Source organism: Mchenga conophoros, linkage group LG3 (genome assembly GCF_057382185.1).
Source record: "Mchenga conophoros isolate Kocher_MC1m ecotype Shallow Benthic linkage group LG3, M_conophoros_male_GT1.1, whole genome shotgun sequence".
In the NCBI taxonomy this organism is placed as follows: Eukaryota; Metazoa; Chordata; class Actinopteri; order Cichliformes; family Cichlidae; genus Mchenga; species Mchenga conophoros.
In genome coordinates this window covers 83,057,557-83,077,919 of record NC_140528.1, presented here as the reverse complement: position 1 = coordinate 83,077,919, position 20,363 = coordinate 83,057,557, and the positions used below count along the sequence as shown (strand labels likewise).

General features: G+C 42.5%; 1 protein-coding gene across 2 annotated transcripts; it reads right to left on the bottom strand.

Moving 5' to 3' along the window:
• Window positions 1–1,239: 1,239 nt before the first annotated feature.
• Window positions 1,240–19,984, bottom strand: LOC146581137 (protein NLRC3-like). 2 transcript variants are annotated; one of them, XM_085267502.1, is made up of 10 exons: window positions 19,918–19,984; window positions 17,108–17,243; window positions 14,824–14,902; window positions 14,198–14,426; window positions 12,256–14,056; window positions 9,646–9,822; window positions 7,313–7,489; window positions 4,980–5,156; window positions 2,436–2,609; window positions 1,240–1,760 (listed from the first exon to the last, which is right to left on the bottom strand). In XM_085267502.1, the coding sequence occupies exons 2-10, from the start codon at window positions 17,215–17,217 to the stop codon at window positions 1,748–1,750; spliced, it is 2,937 nt and encodes a 978-aa protein (XP_085123628.1). In that variant the 5' UTR covers window positions 17,218–17,243; window positions 19,918–19,984; the 3' UTR covers window positions 1,240–1,747. The 2 variants fall into 2 exon arrangements, with proteins under 2 accessions (XP_085123628.1, XP_085123629.1); XM_085267503.1 differs by lacking the exons at window positions 1,240–1,760; window positions 2,436–2,609; window positions 4,980–5,156; window positions 7,313–7,489; window positions 9,646–9,822 and having other exon boundaries at window positions 12,252–14,056.
• Window positions 19,985–20,363: the final 379 nt, after the last annotated feature.

The window sequence follows — 20,363 nt, the reverse complement described above, 5'->3', positions numbered from 1 at the left end:
TTCATTTACCATGCCTTGATAACAGTAAGCTTAACAAAAGAAAAATGTTGGCGACGAGAACCGGTGTGCTGTCAAAACATCCTACCGTAGCGTAAATTTATAGTCTTGTCTATCAATCCGTGCTAACTTATCAGAATATGCTACCTTACGTGGTTAATGGCTCTGTCGTATAGGTAGCGTGTTCAGATGATCCAATCACACTATTAAAACATGTTTCCTGCTTGGATTTATTTAGGTAGCATGTTCAGCATGTTCAGTGTGCGGCTTCGACCTTCCCCGTGGTGCTTACAATTACCCATGGCTGTAATGCAGGTTCATTCAATCTTTGGGAGTGCAGTACCTGGAACATACAAGGACAAGGTTGATGTAAAGACAATAAATTCAATGAGACAGGGAGGACACAAATTGGCGTTAAGTAATAATTTGCCCGATTATCAATGTGTTAGTTTGCATCTACTTTACAATTATGGGCACATGATATGATAACGATATTTTAGCAGTTCAATGATAAATGTATAACATTAATTAAGGTGGGGGGTGGACAATGGCTATTACACTCGATGCACTCCAGCTGACTTACCTTGGTATGAATGACGACGTACTCACAGTTTGGCGGCTTGAAAATAGCCAAATTTTGCACCCAGCCATTTGTAAATTGGATGTGCGCCTCCAGTGACTTGTAGTTATGAAACTGGTTCCCAGTGTAAGCGCTTACTCCACAAACAAGATACGTGAAGATATCAGGGTAGGACAGTGGCGGTAAGTCGTCTGGGTCTTTACTCCACTGCCGTATTTCATATGGGTCCAGATTTGCGATGCACTCTAATGTTTTCAAGTGCTGCTGCTTCGCCTCTGGACGCAATCGGTCTCTATACCGTCCGTTTTCTTTTGAGCTGCTTTTAAGCATGTTTCTTGTCGTCGTCGTTCCAACACGATGCGTTTGTTTTGATTTGTGGACCCGGAAAATGGCGCAATACATTGCGGCGTGAACCAGGTGTAGGACTGAACTCTCCCACACACATCACATCACTATAAGACTGGACTCTCACACACACCACATCACCACACACACCACATCACTATAAGACTGGACTCTCACACACATCACATCACCACACACACTCTGGTTTTTCTTCATGTACACTTCCTTATAATCTCTTTCTGCTATTTGCACATTTTTACTGTAAATTTCTAAGTTAAATCTGTACATTTTGTAATAACCTGTAAATTGTAAATACTGTAAAACCACTGTCATTTAATGGTCGGGCATTGCACAGCTACAAGCATTTCACCTCATGTCATACTGGGTATGGTTGTGTGTGTGACAAATAAAATTTGAATTTGAATTTGAAAGTTTTTCCAGGTGAGTTTGATCCAGGAGGGTCTGAAGCCAGAGTCAGACAGAGACTGTGCAGAGACTGTAGAAGGACAGAGCAGCAGCAGAGCAGTCCAGATACACTGATGATCCTCTGTCAGATCCAGAGGGACACACAGGGATGATGCTGGACTCTACATTGTGTCTGACAGTGGAGCTGTTCTCAGAGCAGTTCACTCTGCAGCACTGACAGTCATCTGCACTTCTTCTCATTCCTCTGTCAGTCACTGCTGGATGAAGCTCTCCTCTCCACCTCCCAGTAACATGGCCCAGTCAGAGCGTCTCTACACACAAGCTGCTGCTGCTTCAACCTCTCTGGATCATCAGGACACAGCTCCTCCTCTCTCAGCACACACACCGTCCTGTTTACCATCATATCCTCCACCTGCAGAGAGAAGAAGGAAGAGCAGAGGAGATAAACGAGTGTTTCCAGAGACTCTTCATCAGCTGTCAGTCAGTGATGCAGCACATCCAGTATAAAGAGCAGCAGGGACTTCAGTGCTGGGACTGTACTAGGACTCATTGTTGCTTCACTTTTTCTAATCTTTGGATTTTTATTGAAGTTGATGAAAATGTTTTTCCCTCCTAGTTTGAGTTTGGACTTTCATTCATTAGAAGAACCTTGGTGTGTCCACTCTGAGCTCTGTAGGAACCCCAACAACAAGCCCAACAATCCAGATGGACGGTTCCAGCTGTTAACTGGAGGAATTCCATCCAAACATCTGCTCTCACTAAATTCTTCCTCACCTACAGACTGTGTTCTTCACTGCTTTAAACTTGGACATGAATGCAGTCATTGGTCTGCGTGCTGCTTTGTTCAGAGAGCTGATTGGCTGTTGACAGTGTTTGATCAGAGCGTGTCAGCCGTTACCATGGTGACCATAAAGGTCAGAAACAGGAAGTGTTTGTGTCCAATCCTGAAGCCTGTCACCATTCTCCTCTCACAGCTTCACTGAGAAGCTGCAGCTTTACAGGAAACACTGGATCTTTGTTTCATACTGACTGTGTTTAGTACAATACTGCTGACAGCACCACCCACTCACTCCATCACTCTACTTACACCAGAGTCTCCAGTCTGTAGTCTGGACTCTGCTGAAGATCAGACAGCTGCTTCACATCTGGATGCTTCAGGTTGTTTCCTCTCAGCTCCAGCTCTCTCAGATGGGAGGGGTTGGACTTCAGCGCTGCTGCCAGATAATCACAGCTGATCTTTGACAAACCACAGAAACTCAATCTGTATAAAGAATGAAAGATGTAAGTTTATTAGACAAAGTGTGAGCTTGAAATCATTCAGTGTTTCATCATCTGTTCAGAGCTGAAGAAGGTTCAGAATGTAGAAGTTTAGAAAATGGAAACTCCAAACAGCTGAAGCCAACAGGAAGCAGCTTCAAACAGGAAACTGTGCAGAGTTTCAGACTATATGTCCTGATGCAGCCAGTTGGATTTTGGAGATTTGAATCTCTGTTCTGTGACTAAGTCCTTGAATCATTTCTTCCAGTTGGTCCAACAAGACAGACTAAGTGTTGGACATGTGTTGTGGCTCCATTAGGGGAGCTTCTAAATGTGATGTGATGGCCCCTCTGGGTCTGTCAGGTCACAGGACTGAAGAGAGCTCAAACTGGGCACACAGTTGTTCCAGTCTGGACCAAAAACTCTATACTGGGACTGAGGGACTGCTTTGACTGCACCCACTGGGACTTTTTAAAGGCTCATGTTCTCACGTAGATCATCGATTTCTACTTACATTTCTTTCTGGGAAAAATGGGGATTACTTTGGAAACAGGAAGTATTTTCCCCAATAAGCAGCCCTGGATTAGTAAATCACTCCAACATGTTCTCAGGCAGAAGAAGCTGTCTTGTTATGAGGGAGAGAAGAAAAAGATTGAGGCACAGAAACTTGTTGAAAGAGAGATAAAGCAGCTAAAATCAGGTGTAAAAGTAAAGCAGAGGATGAGCTGAATAAAGGACACTCAAGGCTGGCTTGGAAAGGAATGAAGTCCATGGTGGGGATGCAGAACAAGGAGCAAAGATGAATGTGATGCTGAATCAGCAGAAGACTTGGACTCATTTGATTCCAGCTTTGATATCATTGATTTCAATGAAGAGCTTTGTGATTGTAGCAAAGGGCTGGTAGCTCTGAGAGTCCCACTGATGAGGTGTTTGTGTGGAAATCTCTTAGTGGGAGCAAAGAGAGAAAAAGCCCTGGTCCTGATGCTGTGGGAGGGAAATGATTGAAGTGTGCTGTGAGGAACTGACTGGGAGATTTTCACACATTTTCCAGTCCTCCTTGGAACAACAGGAAGTTCCCAGCATATGGAAACAAAGGTTAAGTGTCCTATGGCACTCAGTGATGATGGTGCTGTGGCCCCACCACCTCCACCTCTTTGTAAAGGAACTAACTGTAATCTGAAGCTTCAAATGGGACTAAGACTTCCTCCACTAGGTGGCAGTGTCTGATGAGAAAGTGTTAGTGGAGCTGGCCTGGAGTCAGAAACAGGAAGATGCAGGATTTGGGCTGAAATGGGGAAAAGTGGTTGGCACTAGTGCCTTAAAGCAAGAAGGTTGTAGGTTGAAGCTTGTTGGCCTTTCTGTGGAGGTTGGATGTTCTCCCACAGTCCAATGAAATGCTGCTTAGGTTCATTGGTGCTTCTAAATTGGCTGTAGGTGTGGATGTGAGAGAGTGCTTCTCTGTCTCTCTCTGTTGGCCCTGTGATGGACTGCTCACCTGTGCAGGTGGACCACGCCTCTTGCCCTATGACAGCTAGGGCACAGGCTGCAGCCCTGTGAGCCTAAGCTGAATAAACAGTTAGCAAAAATGATCCATAGATGGCCTGAAATCCCCCAGTTAGCAGTTTGGTAGATAGCTATGACATGCTAATCCCATCCAGCAGCTGTATTCTACCTGTAAGCTGATCCCTGCTGAGCCAAAGCACTTTTTCATATACAAATTACAACCTTTAATAGAAACCTATTGGTCAGCATCTTATTAGCCTGCTGTTAGCTTCATTCCACAGAAAACTGAGAGAAACTAACAGAGTTGATAAAGAATAAAGAGAAATGTGCTGATTTAAAGCCTTTGAAGTGCTTCAGATGATCTCTGTCCACTTCTGTCCACTCATTCATTCATGTAAGCTTTCTAATGCAGCTTTGATCTTCACAGTCTGCTTCATGAAACTCATTCTAACCCTGAATGTCAGAGTGTTCCTCCTTCTCTTTCCCATCATTCATGCTGGCAGTGGAGGAGATTTGGATGTTGGACTGTGTTTTGGATGATGTGTGTATGTTTGTGTTGGACTGCTGTCTGTAAAGCAAACGCACATTTTGCTTTGGATTTCAGTGTCAGACAGACTTTAAGGTGGAATGAAGAGTTTGAGAGTTTCACAGTGAATTATCCAGTGGAGGATTTTTCTTCTTCTTTGAAGGTTTGAAATGTGAACATTGTTCTGCTGCAGTCAATGGACTAAACCAGAGAAGAAGAAAACAGACTTTACCATGAAGATCCTCAGTGTGGATCAGTATAATATCAGCCTGATGTCTGCAGTTTAGTGTCAGCACAACTTTCACATCATATTCATCTCAGCACAACTAAAACATGCTGACTGACCCCAGAGTTTCAAGTCCACATCCTGGACTCTCCAGGAAACCACACAGATGCTTCACTCCTGAATCCTGCAGCTTGTTGTTGGAGCTCAGGTCCAGCTGTCTCAGATGGGAGGGGTTGGACTTCAGTGCTGCTGCCAGATAATCACAGCTGATCTCTGACAAACCACAGTAACTCAATCTGTATAAAGAATGAAAGATGTAAGTTTATTAGACAAAGTGTGAGCTTGAAATCATTCAGTGTTTCATCATCTGTTCAGAGCTGAAGAAGGTTCAGAATGTAGAAGTTTAGAAAATGGAAACTCCAAACAGCTGAAGCCAACAGGAAGCAGCTTCAAACAAACACAACAAGAGAAAAAACTCTGAATGTTTCCCATTAAAGTCGTACATTTCTCATAAAAACAGGACAAAGACTTGAAAAAGTCGTGTTTTTCCTTCCAGGAACCACAAGGCTTCACTTTTAAAGGTGAAGTGTGAAAGAAATGGACATATTTGAAGTCCAACACCTTTTTCCAGTCACATTATTAAAGCAGACAAACTACAAGCTCATTTTCATTCCAACAAGTCATCTTCTGACCTGGACTAACAACACTGGTCTCTATGTGCAGCTGGCTGTGAGACCAGTGCTCAGGGAGCGTCTACAAAGTGCAACACTGAAAGAACATCACACACTCATTTGCTTCCAGCATTTTCACACAAACATCTACTGTCATTATTGTCACCAAACTCTGTGGATCCTTTATTGCAAATTCAAATGGGATCAAATGGTCAGACAAAAGAGGGTTATGAGGAAATATGATGAAATGTTGTGTATTAGCAGCAAGTTATTGAATCATTTTCCTCAGAAACCAAACAAAATGATTGACAAACATGTTTTTACAAACTCAGTGTTGGACTTGGATCAGCAGGATAAGCTGATGTTTAAAGGCATTTGAGTCTCGCTGTATGAGAGTCCAGTTATTACTCAATATTTATGGATGATGTTCTTTCTGTGTTGCACTTTGTAGACGCTCCCTGAGCCTCACAGCCAGCTGCACATGGACCAGCTGACATTACCCAGCATTAGAGGTGGGTGTAAAAAAATGGATTTTCCTATTTAAATGGTTTTAATTTGAATAAAGCGATGTTGATTCATTCAATCCTGAATCGATTTTTAATATAAATGTATTTTGCCAGAATCTCAGGTTAAAGCTCCCAAAAGTATTTCAACAACAAGCAAACAGATAAAACAGTAAATGAGAGCAGCTAAACACACAAAGATGGAAACACAGAGCGTGGATCGTTCACTCGACGGCACGTACACGGACACGCCGTCGGGGCTGAAAGTGGACAGCTCACAGATCCTGAAGCTGCAGGTTTCATCTGTCTCCAACCAAAACTGACTGAACCAGCAGCAGAAGAAGATCCAAACTACGCTTTACGTTTGATGAACATCGTCATGAATTCTCTCTGACTTTGACGTTTACTTCCTGCACAGCTCTCTCTCTCTCAGTGTACTTCAAGAACAGTTTACCTTCAAAAATCTGTTTCCTGCATTATTCACTGCTTATTACGCACCAGTCTGCTGTTGTGTTCACTGCTGTCGGCCTCTGAAAACAAAGCCTCATTTCTGCTGTTCAATACTGAAGAAATGTAAACCTTTTAAAATGATGACAGATTACAAACTCTCAGCTGTGTCTGTAATCAAACCTCTGTAACTTTGCTTCACTTCAGCAGCATCAGCTCATGTTCACATGTTGATTCATGGTTTGCTTCAGTTTTTGATGGACTGCAGAATATTTTGAAGGTTATCTGCTATAAAAAGCCAGAACAGGAAAATCTGCTTCATGTGTTTCTGTTTGATCCTCAGTGACTTTGACACAAAGGCCTCTGCTGTGATGATCACACCTCTGATCAAGTCTCACAGTGTCAGCTTTGTTTTTATACATATGGATATGTGCTGATAAATGATCAGAATTATAATATTTCCCACTGTCTGCTGTGTGCCGTGACCTTTGACCTGCTAAAGACAGTCAGCTGTGGATTTTTCATTGTTGTGTCTGATACTTAGAACTGTGAGGAAGAACACTACACAGTTAATCAGGGTCCCCTCTCACTGAATCAGGAAAGGTGGGCAGGCCGCGTGTGGGCCGCGGGCCATACGTTGAGTCTCACTGTTTGAAATGTGAACATTGTTCTGCTGCAGTCAATGGACTAAACCAGAGAAGAAGAAAACAGACTTTACCATGAAGATCCTCAGTGTGGATCAGTATAATATCAGCCTGATGTCTGCAGTTTAGTGTCAGCACAACTTTCACATCATATTCATCTCAGCACAACTAAAACATGCTGACTGACCCCAGAGTTTCAAGTCCACATCCTGGACTCTCCAGGAAACCACACAGATGCTTCACTCCTGAATCCTGCAGCTTGTTGTTGTAGCTCAGCTCCAGCTCTCTCAGATGGGAGGGGTTGGACTTCAGTGCTGCTGCCAGATAATCACAGCTGATCTCTGACAAACCACAGCTCCTCAATCTGTATAAAGAATGAAAGATGTAAGTTTATTAGACAAAGTGTGAGCTTGAAATCATTCAGTGTTTCATCATCTGTTCAGAGCTGAAGAAGGTTCAGAATGTAGAAGTTTAGAAAATGGAAACTCCAAACAGCTGAAGCCAACAGGAAGCAGCTTCAAACAAACACAACAAGAGAAAAAACTCTGAATGTTTCACATTAAAGTCGTACATTTCTCATAAAAACAGGACAAAGACTTGAAAAAGTCGTGTTTTTCCTTCCAGGAACCACAAGGCTTCACTTTTAAAGGTGAAGTGTGAAAGAAATGGACATATTTGAAGTCCAACACCTTTTTCCAGTCACATTATTAAAGCAGACAAACTACAAGCTCATTTTCATTCCAACAAGTCATCTTCTGACCTGGACTAACAACACTGGTCTCTATGTGCAGCTGGCTGTGAGACCAGTGCTCAGGGAGCGTCTACAAAGTGCAACACTGAAAGAACATCACACACTCATTTGCTTCCAGCACTTTCACACAAACATCTACTGTCATTATTGTCACCAAACTCTGTGGATCCTTTATTGCAAATTCAAATGGGATCAAATGGTCAGACAAAAGAGGGTTATGAGGAAATATGATGAAATGTTGTGTATTAGCAGCAAGTTATTGAATCATTTTCCTCAGAAACCAAACAAAATGATTGACAAACATGTTTTTACAAACTCAGTGTTGGACTTGGATCAGCAGGATAAGCTGATGTTTAAAGGCATTTGAGTCTCGCTGTATGAGAGTCCAGTTATTACTCAATATTTATGGATGATGTTCTTTCAGTGTTGCACTTTGTAGACGCTCCCTGAGCCTCACAGCCAGCTGCACATGGACCAGCTGACATTACCCAGCATTAGAGGTGGGTGTAAAAAAATGGATTTTCCTATTTAAATGGTTTTAATTTGAATAAAGCGATGTTGATTCATTCAATCCTGAATCGATTTTTAATATAAATGTATTTTGCCAGAATCTCAGGTTAAAGCTCCCAAAAGTATTTCAACAACAAGCAAACAGATAAAACAGTAAATGAGAGCAGCTAAACACACAAAGATGGAAACACAGAGCGTGGATCGTTCACTCGACGGCACGTACACGGACACGCCGTCGGGGCTGAAAGTGGACAGCTCACAGATCCTGAAGCTGCAGGTTTCATCTGTCTCCAACCAAAACTGACTGAACCAGCAGCAGAAGAAGATCCAAACTACGCTTTACGTTTGATGAACATCGTCATGAATTCTCTCTGACTTTGACGTTTACTTCCTGCACAGCTCTCTCTCTCTCAGTGTACTTCAAGAACAGTTTACCTTCAAAAATCTGTTTCCTGCATTATTCACTGCTTATTACGCACCAGTCTGCTGTTGTGTTCACTGCTGTCGGCCTCCCAAAACAAAGCCTCATTTCTGCTGTTCAATACTGAAGAAATGTAAACCTTTTAAAATGATGACAGATTACAAACTCTCAGCTGTGTCTGTAATCAAACCTCTGTAACTTTGCTTCACTTCAGCAGCATCAGCTCATGTTCACATGTTGATTCATGGTTTGCTTCAGTTTTTGATGGACTGCAGAATATTTTGAAGGTTATCTGCTATAAAAAGCCAGAACAGGAAAATCTGCTTCATGTGTTTCTGTTTGATCCTCAGTGACTTTGACACAAAGGCCTCTGCTGTGATGATCACACCTCTGATCAAGTCTCACAGTGTCAGCTTTGTTTTTATACATATGGATATGTGCTGATAAATGATCAGAGTTATAATATTTCCCACTGTCTGCTGTGTGCCGTGACCTTTGACCTGCTAAAGACAGTCAGCTGTGGATTATTCATTGTTGTGTCTGATACTTAGAACTGTGAGGAAGAACACTACACAGTTAATCAGGGTCCCCTCTCTCTGAATCAGGAAAGGTGGGCAGGCCGCGTGTGGGCCGCGGGCCATACGTTGAGTATCACTGTTTGAAATGTGAACATTGTTCTGCTGCAGTCAATGGACTAAACCAGAGAAGAAGAAAACAGACTTTACCATGAAGATCCTCAGTGTGGATCAGTATAATATCAGCCTGATGTCTGCAGTTTAGTGTCAGCACAACTTTCACATCATATTCATCTCAGCACAACTAAAACATGCTGACTGACCCCAGAGTTTCAAGTCCACATCCTGGACTCTCCAGGAAACCACACAGATGCTTCACTCCTGAATCCTGCAGGTTGTAGTTGTAGCTCAGCTCCAGCTCTCTCAGATGGGAGGGGTTGGACTTCAGTGCTGCTGCCAGATAATCACAGCTGATCTCTGACAAACCACAGTAACTCAATCTGTATAAAGAATGAAAGATGTAAGTTTATTAGACAAAGTGTGAGCTTGAAATCATTCAGTGTTTCATCATCTGTTCAGAGCTGAAGAAGGTTCAGAATGTAGAAGTTTAGAAAATGGAAACTCCAAACAGCTGAAGCCAACAGGAAGCAGCTTCAAACAAACACAACAAGAGAAAAAACTCTGAATGTTTCACATTAAAGTCGTACATTTCTCATAAAAACAGGACAAAGACTTGAAAAAGTCGTGTTTTTCCTTCCAGGAACCACAAGGCTTCACTTTTAAAGGTGAAGTGTGAAAGAAATGGACATATTTGAAGTCCAACACCTTTTTCCAGTCACATTATTAAAGCAGACAAACTACAAGCTCATTTTCATTCCAACAAGTCATCTTCTGACCTGGACTAACAACACTGGTCTCTATGTGCAGCTGGCTGTGAGACCAGTGCTCAGGGAGCGTCTACAAAGTGCAACACTGAAAGAACATCACACACTAATTTGCTTCCATCATCCAACCTGAAGAGGAAACAGAGACGCCTCCCCTTCAAAGTAAAAGCTGCTCCTTTTGGACACAGTATCAAAGAAAGTCTACAGTATAACACAGAAAAGACAGAAAAAAGTTTTGGTTGTTTTTAAATTGTGCAGAAGTGAAACTACACTAAGCTCAATTATGTGACAGACATTTCATCCCATGTCAGTTTGGCCTCATCCTGGGCCGGATTATCCAGCACACACTCTGACCACAGGCCCAGGGGCCACGCACAGCTGGGCTCCATCCAAGAGACAGGAAACAAACCAACACAATAATAAAAAGCACCATGTGATCTTCTTACATCTTCAAGACAAACATAGTAAAAACATGAGCATATTTGTTTCCTGATAAAATGATGTGACAGGTAGAACAGAGTAAAGTGGTGGTGTTACAGCCTTTCTCCCCTCTGCTGCCGAGGCTGTTAGTCTCTCCCAAACTCAGCTACAGGACTTCCAAATGAATGAAAGCAGCAGAAGTGGCTTTACAAAGGAAAGAGGAAGAGGAGAAGAAGAGGAGAGGGAGGCCACCCTGACCATCACTCCAGCTGAAAACATCACACTTCCATTAAAGTTGGTGAGGAAATGTTGAGCAGGATGAGCTGCTGGCTAATCTGGAGGCTGTAGCAGCAGCTCACAGTCACAGTGGATTTCCACTCATGAAAAAGCTCTGGCTGCTTCATTTCTCATCTCATATCAGAGACTTTAATGCTTCACTGAAGCTGTACTGTGATGCTTCCATATCCCAGTGAGGCCTCCATAATGATTTCAGCTGTTCTGTACACACACTGTGTGCCCTGTATGGCTCAAAGTCTCTGCAGCCTGTTTTTATCTGCTATCATCAGATCTTCATCATCCTCATTCACATCCCTCACACACTCTACAGCCTCATCAGCACTGACTTCATCTTCACTGACTGATGGAGCACAACATGAACCTGTGGAGGCTGAAACACTGTCCTGTCAAACATCTCCCCGTCACCACTCCACTTCTGTCAGCCTTTAAATGAACCCTGCTCAAGTCTGTCACTTCTGTTTGGAGCCAAAAGAGGTTAAAGATTATGCCACTACATTCTTGTCTAGAAAATATTAAAGTGTATTTGGTGACACACAAAAAAGGGTAAAGTTTAAGTATAGTTTGGGTCCACACATGTCCAAATCCTGGTGTGTAGGCCTACTTAGTATTGAGAAAAGCCCACTAAAAGAACGCCCACCAGACCAAAGCAATGGTTTTGACTTGATCAGCATTAACCCCGCTCCCTGACTTTGATGGGTGAAGCTGACAAATAAAATGTATTTATGAACAGCGATGCAGGGCCAGGAGTAGCAACGTGAATTAAATAAATACATCATTAAATAATTCATTAAATGTGTCAGTAAAATAATTAAAATAGAAAACAAACCAATAATTGATTAAATATGTAATTAACTAATTAGAATTGTACATAAATAAATAATGAATTATTTTAAATGAAATTAACCGATAATTCATTATCAATATATTTTTTTAATTAATTACTGAAATAAATGATTCATTAGTGATGTATTTATTTAATAAACCATAAAATTATTGCTACTTTACTCAAAATAAATTTAAGACATCAATATTAAAGGTTAAATTATGATAATGAATACATGCAACTATAACTGATGACATAAGAATTTGGATTTTTAAGCTAAAGCGAAGGTGCTGACTCACTTGGCATGTTACTCTCAAATCCTCCCTAATAACAATAACATAATTACACTTTAGCCACAAGAGGGCAGCAGCATTAATACAAGTCACGTGTATATAAAGGTACAGTGATTATATTACAGTGATTTTGACAAAAACAAAACAGAAGTTGATGGCAGTGTGTTTTTCCATAACATACCAACCAAATTAAATAATAAAAACTTTATAACTTACAGAGCTTTTTTAGAGGCTTTGACCACTGGCAGCAGCCTCAGAAGAGCCTCCTCTGAAGCAAAGTATTTCCTCAGGTCAAACACATCCAGATCTTTTTCTGATGACAGTAAGATGAAGACCAGAGCTGACCACTGAGCAGGAGACAGTTTATCTGTGGAGAGACTTCCTGATCTCAGGGACTGTTGGATCTCCTCCACTAGAGAACGATCATTCAGTTCATTCAGACAGTGAAACAGATTGATGCTTTTCTCTGCAGACAGATTCTCACTGAGCTTCTCCTTGATGTACTGAACTGCTTCCTGATTGGTCTGTGAGCTACTTCCTGTCTGTGTCAGCAGACCTCGTAGGAGAGTCTGATTGGTCTGCATTGAAAGACCCAGGAGGAAGCGGAGGAACAAGTCCAGGTGTCCATTTGGACTCTGTAAGGCCTTGTTCACAGCACTCTGGTGGAGAGATTGGAGTTTTGGTTTATCAAATAGTTTAGACCACATGGACGTTGTTTGTTGTTCTTCCAGCAGATTGAGTCCAGAGTTGATGAAGGTCAGGTGGACATGAAGAGCAGCCAGAAACTCCTGAACACTGAGATGAACAAAGCAGAACACCTTGTCCTGGTACAGTTGTTTCTCCTCTTTAAAGATCTGTGTGAACACTCCTGAGTACACTGAGGCTGCTCTGATATCGATGCCACACTCTGTCAGGTCTGGTTCATAGAAGATCAGGTTTCCTTTCTGCAGCTGATCAAAAGCCAGTTTTCCCAGTGACTCAATTATCTTCCTGCTCTCTGGACTCCAGTGTGGATCTGTCTCAGCTCCTCCATCATATTTGATCCTCTTGACTTTGGCCTGAACCACCAGGAAGTGGATGTACATCTCAGTCAGGGTCTTGGGCAGCTCTCCTCCCTCTCTGGTTTCCAGCACATCCTCCAGAACTGTAGCAGTGATCCAGCAGAAGACTGGGATGTGACACATGATATGGAGGCTTCGAGCTTTCTTGATGTGGGAGATGATCCTGCTGGCCTGCTCCTCATCTCTGAATCTCTTCCTGAAGTACTCCTCCTTCTGTGGGTCAGTGAACCCTCTGACCTCTGTCACCATGTCGACACACTGAGGAGGGATCTGATTGGCTGCTGCAGGTCGTGTTGTTATCCAAAGGCGAGCAGAAGGGAGCAGGTTCCCTCTGATGAGGTTTGTCAGCAGCTCATCCAATGAGGTGGACTTTCTTGTTTCAGTCAGGATTTTAGTTTTGTGGAAGTCCAAATTAAGTCGACACTCATCCAGACCATCAAGTATGAACACAACCTGGAAGTCTTCAAGCCTGCAGATTCCTGATTCGTTAGTTTGATTAAAGAAGTGATGAACAAGTTCCACCAAGCTGAACTTTTCCTCTTTCAGCACATTCAGCTCTCTGAAAGTGAATGGAAATATGAACTGGATGTCCTGGTTGGCTTTGTCTTCAGCCCAGTCCAGGCTGTATTTCTGTGTTAAGACTGTTTTCCCAATGCCAGCCACTCCCTTTGTCAGCACTGTTCTGATTGGTTCGTCTCTTCCTGGTGAGGCTTTAAAGATGTCTTCTTGTCTGATTGTTGTTTCTGGTCTGTCTGGTTTCCTGGATGCTGTTTCAATCTGTCTGACCTCATGTTCCTCATTGACCTCTGCAGTCCCTTCCTCTGTGATGTAGAGCTCTGTGTAGATCTGATTCAGGAGGGTTGGGCTTCCTGCTTTAGCGATGCCCTCAAACACACACTGGAACTTCTTCTTCAGTTGGGCTTTAAGTTCACGTTTACGGAGTGAAGCAAATATTTCTGAAAATAAGAAATTCAGAAACAAATATTATATAATAAATATCATAGCCTTTCAGTACCCTGAAAGGATGAATGTCTATTGGTCCATTTCTTGAGCTATTAGGAAAGATCAATATTCAGTCTTTAGAGAAATTCTCTTACTGCTCTGCAGATGGTCAGCCATCTCATGCTGCTTAAGTCTCCTCAAGAAGTGGAGTGTGATCTTCAGAAATGCTTCTCTGCAGCTCTTTCTTTCATCTTCATCCTCACCTTCAAACATCTCCTCATCCTCCATCTGGCTCTTTAAAGTTTCTGGGTGATCTGGACTCAGAAGCTTCTGGATCTTCTTCAGCTCGTTCTTCACAAACATGGTGATGTTGTCCTCCAGCCGCTGGAAAAGAAGACTATATGAATTACCCAGTGGTAAATGGACTGGTTCTTATATAGCTCTCTTTGATACTCTGTGCACACAAAGCATTTTATACAACATGCCTCATTCAACCAAGCACATTGTTCTATGCTTAAATACTTTCTTTCACACTCTGATGGATGCATCAGAGGGCAGCTTGGGTTTAGTACGTTACCCAGTACATTTGCCAGCCAGGGTTTGATTCACAAACCTAACTAGTAGCTGACCTGCTCCCCTCCTGAGCTACAGTCACCCCAATCTGACTGAAATCATGGAGCCCAAACTCTGACTTATGTTGGACACACTGACAATCCTCTGGTCCACAAAGTGCAGCATAGAGGTGACTGAAAAGAACAAATGTAAACGTAGTACTACAAACCATAACCACAGAGTCCAGGTGTGTTTGATGTTGCTGTGCAGACTGACCAGTGGAAACCTCTGCTCTCTGCTGGTCCACTCTGTGGAGGAGTAATGTATAATTAGCTCATGTTATGTCTGTCCACACACAGACACAAGCTAAAGGTCCATGAAGTGATGTTTGGATGGGTTCAGTCAATCAGATGACTGTCATGGTGAAGCTTTGCTAGTCCTGCTGATCCCACTGAGAATTAACAACTCAGTTTCCAGATGTCTGTAGTTTTCTGCTCAGTTTCTTTAGTCCCAACAGCTCTTACCATTTCCTGCATAAAGCTTTCCCTCCATGCTCAGATGCCCTGGAACAAGGTGCTCTCTTTATATCAGTGACTGGTTTAAAGGGACAACTTGCAGTGCTCGCCAAACTTTGTGTCAGCAAAAGTAGTTCTAATGTTTCTTACATTTATTACATTTTTACATTTTTACACACACAAATCAATGAACGCAAAAACATGAACTTTCCAGATATTTTGTTTTACAATGTTACAAATCTCAGTTCACAACTCCACAGTCAGATTTACAAGTACAAAATATTTATGACCACAGTTTGAGCCGATGTATGTCCCGAGTCTGTGGACTCAGTGGTTTTGTTTTGATTGTTATTGTCTTTTGTTACAATTTCATTCTGATTAAGATTTTCTAGTTCTGAGGTTTTGGTTTCTGTGTTCCCTCTGTACTGTGTTAGTATTGTGTCTCTGTGTTCACTTCCTGTTTTATTTTGACAGTGCCATGTCCTATGTTAGTGTGTCTACTTTTGCTTCCCCTTGTCTGGTTATGTCCAATGAATCCTGCTGTGTCTCCCTTTTCTCATTCCCTGATGGCTCTTTTGTGTATATGAGCCCTTTGTTTTCTCCTGCTTGTTGCTGGTTCGTCTGTGTTGTCTCCCCGTGTCTCCGTTTAAGGTTTCAGGTTAGTTTTTTGGTTTTTTCAGTAGAGGTTATCTTAGCTTCTGCACAGGCCATCTCCACTGCACTTCACCGTTGCAATACAGCTCACTCACGTCACAGCAGTGTCGGCATCTTGGGTCCTTTATTAAATTCAACATGGCTCGCCCCGCTAGCCGTGACATAAGATGTGAAAACAATATTTAAGGTGCAGGGCCAACAAACTGAGTCTAGAAATAAACTCAGAGTTGATTGAATTAGCATTTTGAATTGGCTGATCTGAGCAATCAAGTCTATGTTCACTTTGAGTTAAGATTATACGTGATTGATGTAAAAGAAAAAAGCCATCATCAGCAACTGATTCTGATTTAGCAGGTTTTCAAATGTAAACGGTACCCATCCCTAGCTGGCTGTAGTTAAACCTTTACTTAAAAAGCATCCCTAGACCCAGCTGTCTTAGCTAATTATAGGCCAATCTCCAACCTGACAATCCTTGAAAGAGTAGTTGGGGGGCGACAATCAGAGGGGCAGTGTGATGATCTTTGGTTACAAACTACCGCAGTCAAGTCCAGAGGTGGGTAGTAACGAGTTACATTTACTCCGTTACGTTTACTTGAGTAAGTTTTTGAAAAAAAATGTGCCATTAAAGTACCTTTTGGTACTTTAATGGCACACATGTTAATGTTAGCCATTTAAATATTAGCAGTTAGCTGAGGCCACAAGAAGAAGAGGCCCTAGAAGAACAATGGATGATAAGATTAGATTTTCAAGACTAGGCAGAGACGTGTTTTCCTTTACTGTCTCTTACAGAGGAGGGAGCAGATACCAGACGAGGTCACGGAGGTACGGGGAGGATTCGCAGCAGACAGCAAGACTGCCACGTCCATGCGAGAGAGCGATGGCTACGATAAGCTCTGTTTTTGTCTCCCTATATAATGTTGTACAGCCCATGTGAGGGTTATCCTCTCTGTGAACCAGATGCTTGATTTCACACAGAGGTCCACCAACTGAATTTGATCAGTTATGGAACGATTTACCTCGACAGGCTCCTTCACTCGCTGCTTTTAAACCTCCTTTAAAACACACTTTTACTCCCTGACCTTTGACCCAGTGTGACATGTTGACTCACTACCTCAGACAGCTTAAAAATAGTCTTTTTGTTTTTTGGTGCTGCCTAAAAGAACCGTAAAATATCTGTCCTATATACAGTTATGTTCATATATTTTTGTGCTACATCAGGAAACTCAAAAACATAGTTTTTAATATTTTAATCCTTATTTTTAAAACTGTTTTTGTCATTTTTCTTCTCCCATTGCATCAAAAATCATTATTTACACTGAATAAATGAGTCAGCAGCTCTCTTACATTGTTGCTGCAGGTTCATTACTGAACCATGGAGGTATGTCTTTGGACCGGTCACTCCTTACAGACACACAGCTGGATGCTGCAGATCCTGCTCCATCCTCTTCCTCCATCTTCTTGATGTCAGGGTGGAGTTAGTCTGAGAGGCAAACACACACACTCAGAGGTGCTGTTGTACTGGAAGCATCACACTGACGGGTTTCTAAAGTTCTCATTGATCATTTCATGGAGTTTCTGTGGTAAACACTGTCCTGTGACGTATGTGTTATGGTGAGGGTCATGAGGGCTAACCAGCCCCACTCCTTACTCCTCATATTTCAGCCTGAAGCACAATAACAGCCTAAACCTAACCAGGAGGCTGTAACCTCAAAGGGACTTCATGGTTAGAAATAAAGGTTCAATGAAATGAAGTAGATCATAAAGACATGAGTTCCAACTTTAAAAGAAGCATCCACACGATGACGGCACAGCAGAGGAGCACTTTCTCTAACACACTGATTCAGTTCCACTGACACAAGGACACACACAGGAAGGCACACACACACAAGCCTTTATAAGAAACAACACAATCATCTGCGCTTGACTTGTCAATCCAAGTCCTTAGCCCATGAGCCCGCGGTATCAGACCACAGATATTCTCTTACTTTGAAAAAATAAAGCCAGTTTTCAGAACAGACCTGATGTTTATGCTACAGCCTGTTTACCAATATAATCAATATCAGATATCAGAGCAACAGAAACCTCGGTGATCAGGACGCTGGGACTGAGAACAGGAAGTGGCTCAAACGTCACAGTTTCATAATGTCACATTGAACTCCACTCACCAAGGGCGTAGATTTGGCATGGACGGAAGGGACGTGTCCCCACCAATAATTTGATCTCTTCGAGTAAAGAAAAACAAACCCGATAGTAAGAAAAAAACGATCTGTCAGCGTCTCGTTCAGCGAGCGGAGCAGAAAAAGTTAAATTACGTTCTCTACTGGAGTCCTACATCATGTGACAAATATGGCCAATGTGATTGGCTGAGCCTTTCAGGGAGCTCTGTTTAGTTCCAGCAGTGGCAAACCTGCGCTGCGAGGAGGAGAGGAGGATGGAAGCGCAAAGGAAGAACCTGCATATAAGAAATTGTTTTTCAAAGAAACCTGTAAGTCACTTAAAGTCAAGTTCACTCATATAATGTGTCCGTCACAATAACGTTACAGGCTATGCCGGGTTCTCACACAGCTGAATAAACTGCTGTGTGAAAACAGCAGTTTATTCGACCATCTACGCCAGCGTCCGGTTATATTTTAGACAGCAAGGAACAGACGGCAGGTGACGTAATTCTGAAGGCTAGACCGTCCAATTTCACAGTCGCTCATTTCCGGTCTACCCAGCTTTCGGAGGACCCGGCCCACTTAGACCACTAAGGCCGCGTCCTCAGGTGGACGCAGCCTCTGAAGTTGGACACCCCCGGCCTGTTTCCGGCTGGACAATAATAACAGTGACATTTAACTTATTTTATCCGATAAATAAACACTGTAAGTTTCAAGTTTTTTGTATATATATATGTACATGTATCCCCCCCCCTCCCCCCCCAGCCCCTTTAGGTCTCCCTAATTCTGAGGTCTCAAGGTTGGCAAGTAGGTGCTAGGCTTGGTCCAAATCAGTCTAAAATTGTATGTAACCACGAATAATGTGATTCCATGTCCACCAGGAGAGACTGGACAGTATAGATGTAAAACAAATATGCCAGCAGTTCATTTCAGCTAACGAGAGGAGCAGGCATGTGTTTGTTGTGTGGGCATGTAGTCCATATCTGTTGCTGTAACAGTAGTTCATGTTTAGAATTAAACATCCCAGCTCACTGATTTGATAGAGGGCAGTAGTGCCTGAAATGTTGCATAATGTTGCTGAGAGATCATTTACTTTGTGGTAATCTTAGATGAGTAGTTTTATGGACAAAACCCACCAGATCATTCAGTGTTCCCTTAGTGCTAATGTATCAGAGATGTTGGTGTACTATAACTGAAGTAATGTTGTTAAGTCCTTAAAGTCATATTCTTTTATTGTCTTGACTGCATTTGAAGCCATTTTTACTTTTGTATGATACCTGATTTATATGGAATATGGCTGAAGTAAACTAAAGCCTGAAATACTTAGTCAGTCATTTGCTTAATAGTAATTTAACATCACATAATTCACATATAAAACTATGAATTGTAATTTTAAACGGTTTAAAAGCATGTAGAATAGCACATGTAGGCAAGAATATTTCTCCTCTTTTTATCAAGAAGCAAAAACAAAAAGGAAAAACTAAGAAACGGGGCAGGGGTCGATGGTTGAATCATCCGTCCCCACCAATGCCACAACCAAATCTACACCCTTGCCACTCACGGAGTTTCTGTCGCCATTGTAGTTTTTAAAGTCCCGTGATAAAGGCGGGTCTTTCTGTGAATCCGCACGCTCATTGGCTAATAGGTCGAGATTGACACATCGTTATCCAATGAGCGTGCGGGAACTTCCGACATAAAGTTGTTTCCTTTGAAAAACCAAAGTCTGATTATTTTTGCCTCCACTGACGGAGCCTGTTGTTCCCGCCACAGAGACACAGTAATGTCAGAGCAGTGTTAACACTCACCCTGCCTCAGCACAGCTCTCACTCTCCTCCTGCTCTCTCACACTAAACGGAGGCTCAGCTAAACTCACTTCCTCTCTACTTACAGGAAACCAGCGCTCAGAGGAGCCGACCGGCCTCACATTTCACCCACAGACACGAACAGCGTGGAATTATTTTATGTCATAAGAAGAAACATATTCATGTAAACACTCACCTGCCTCAGCTCCACCTTCCTCCTCCTGCTGCTCTGAAAGGAGGCTCAATACTTTCACTTTCACTGCTGCTCCCTAAACACAGAGGATGCTGGGACTTGTAGTTTTTTCCTTCCGGTGCGGTCTTCCTCTTTGTTTGTTTGTGTTTGTGTTCAAGTTATTTCGATCATGTAAACATCAACAGAACACGTGAAGCCACACAGAGTTTGTATGTCGAGGTGGGTAGGAGGGTTTGAGGGTTTGGGGAGGGGTCAGAGGGAAGAGGTCTCTCAGTCTTGACAATCCACATTGATGGCATTGCATCTTTCAACGTGTTTGTGGGTCGATTTGGATGCTCCAGGTGTGAGAGCAGCCACTCAGCCTCTACTGCAGATGTGTGTCACAAGTTCATCTAGTAGTAGGCTATGGCACTTGGCCACAGGTGGCAGCAGTGGACTGGCCTCCATCT

What these genes read in the sequence shown, in the direction of transcription:
- LOC146581137 (XM_085267502.1), bottom strand. Translation starts at nt 17,217, where the DNA reads ATGGAGGAAGAGGATGGAGCAGGATCTGCAGCATCCAGCTGTGTGTCT. An exon ending in ACCTGGACTCTGTGGTTATG is followed by an intron (nt 14,427 to 14,823) that starts GTTTGTAGTACT and finishes CTTCTTTTCCAG; the next exon opens with CGGCTGGAGGACAACATCAC. An exon ending in TGTGGACTTGAAACTCTGGG is followed by an intron (nt 2,610 to 4,979) that starts GTCAGTCAGCAT and finishes TTCTTTATACAG; the next exon opens with ATTGAGTTTCTGTGGTTTGT.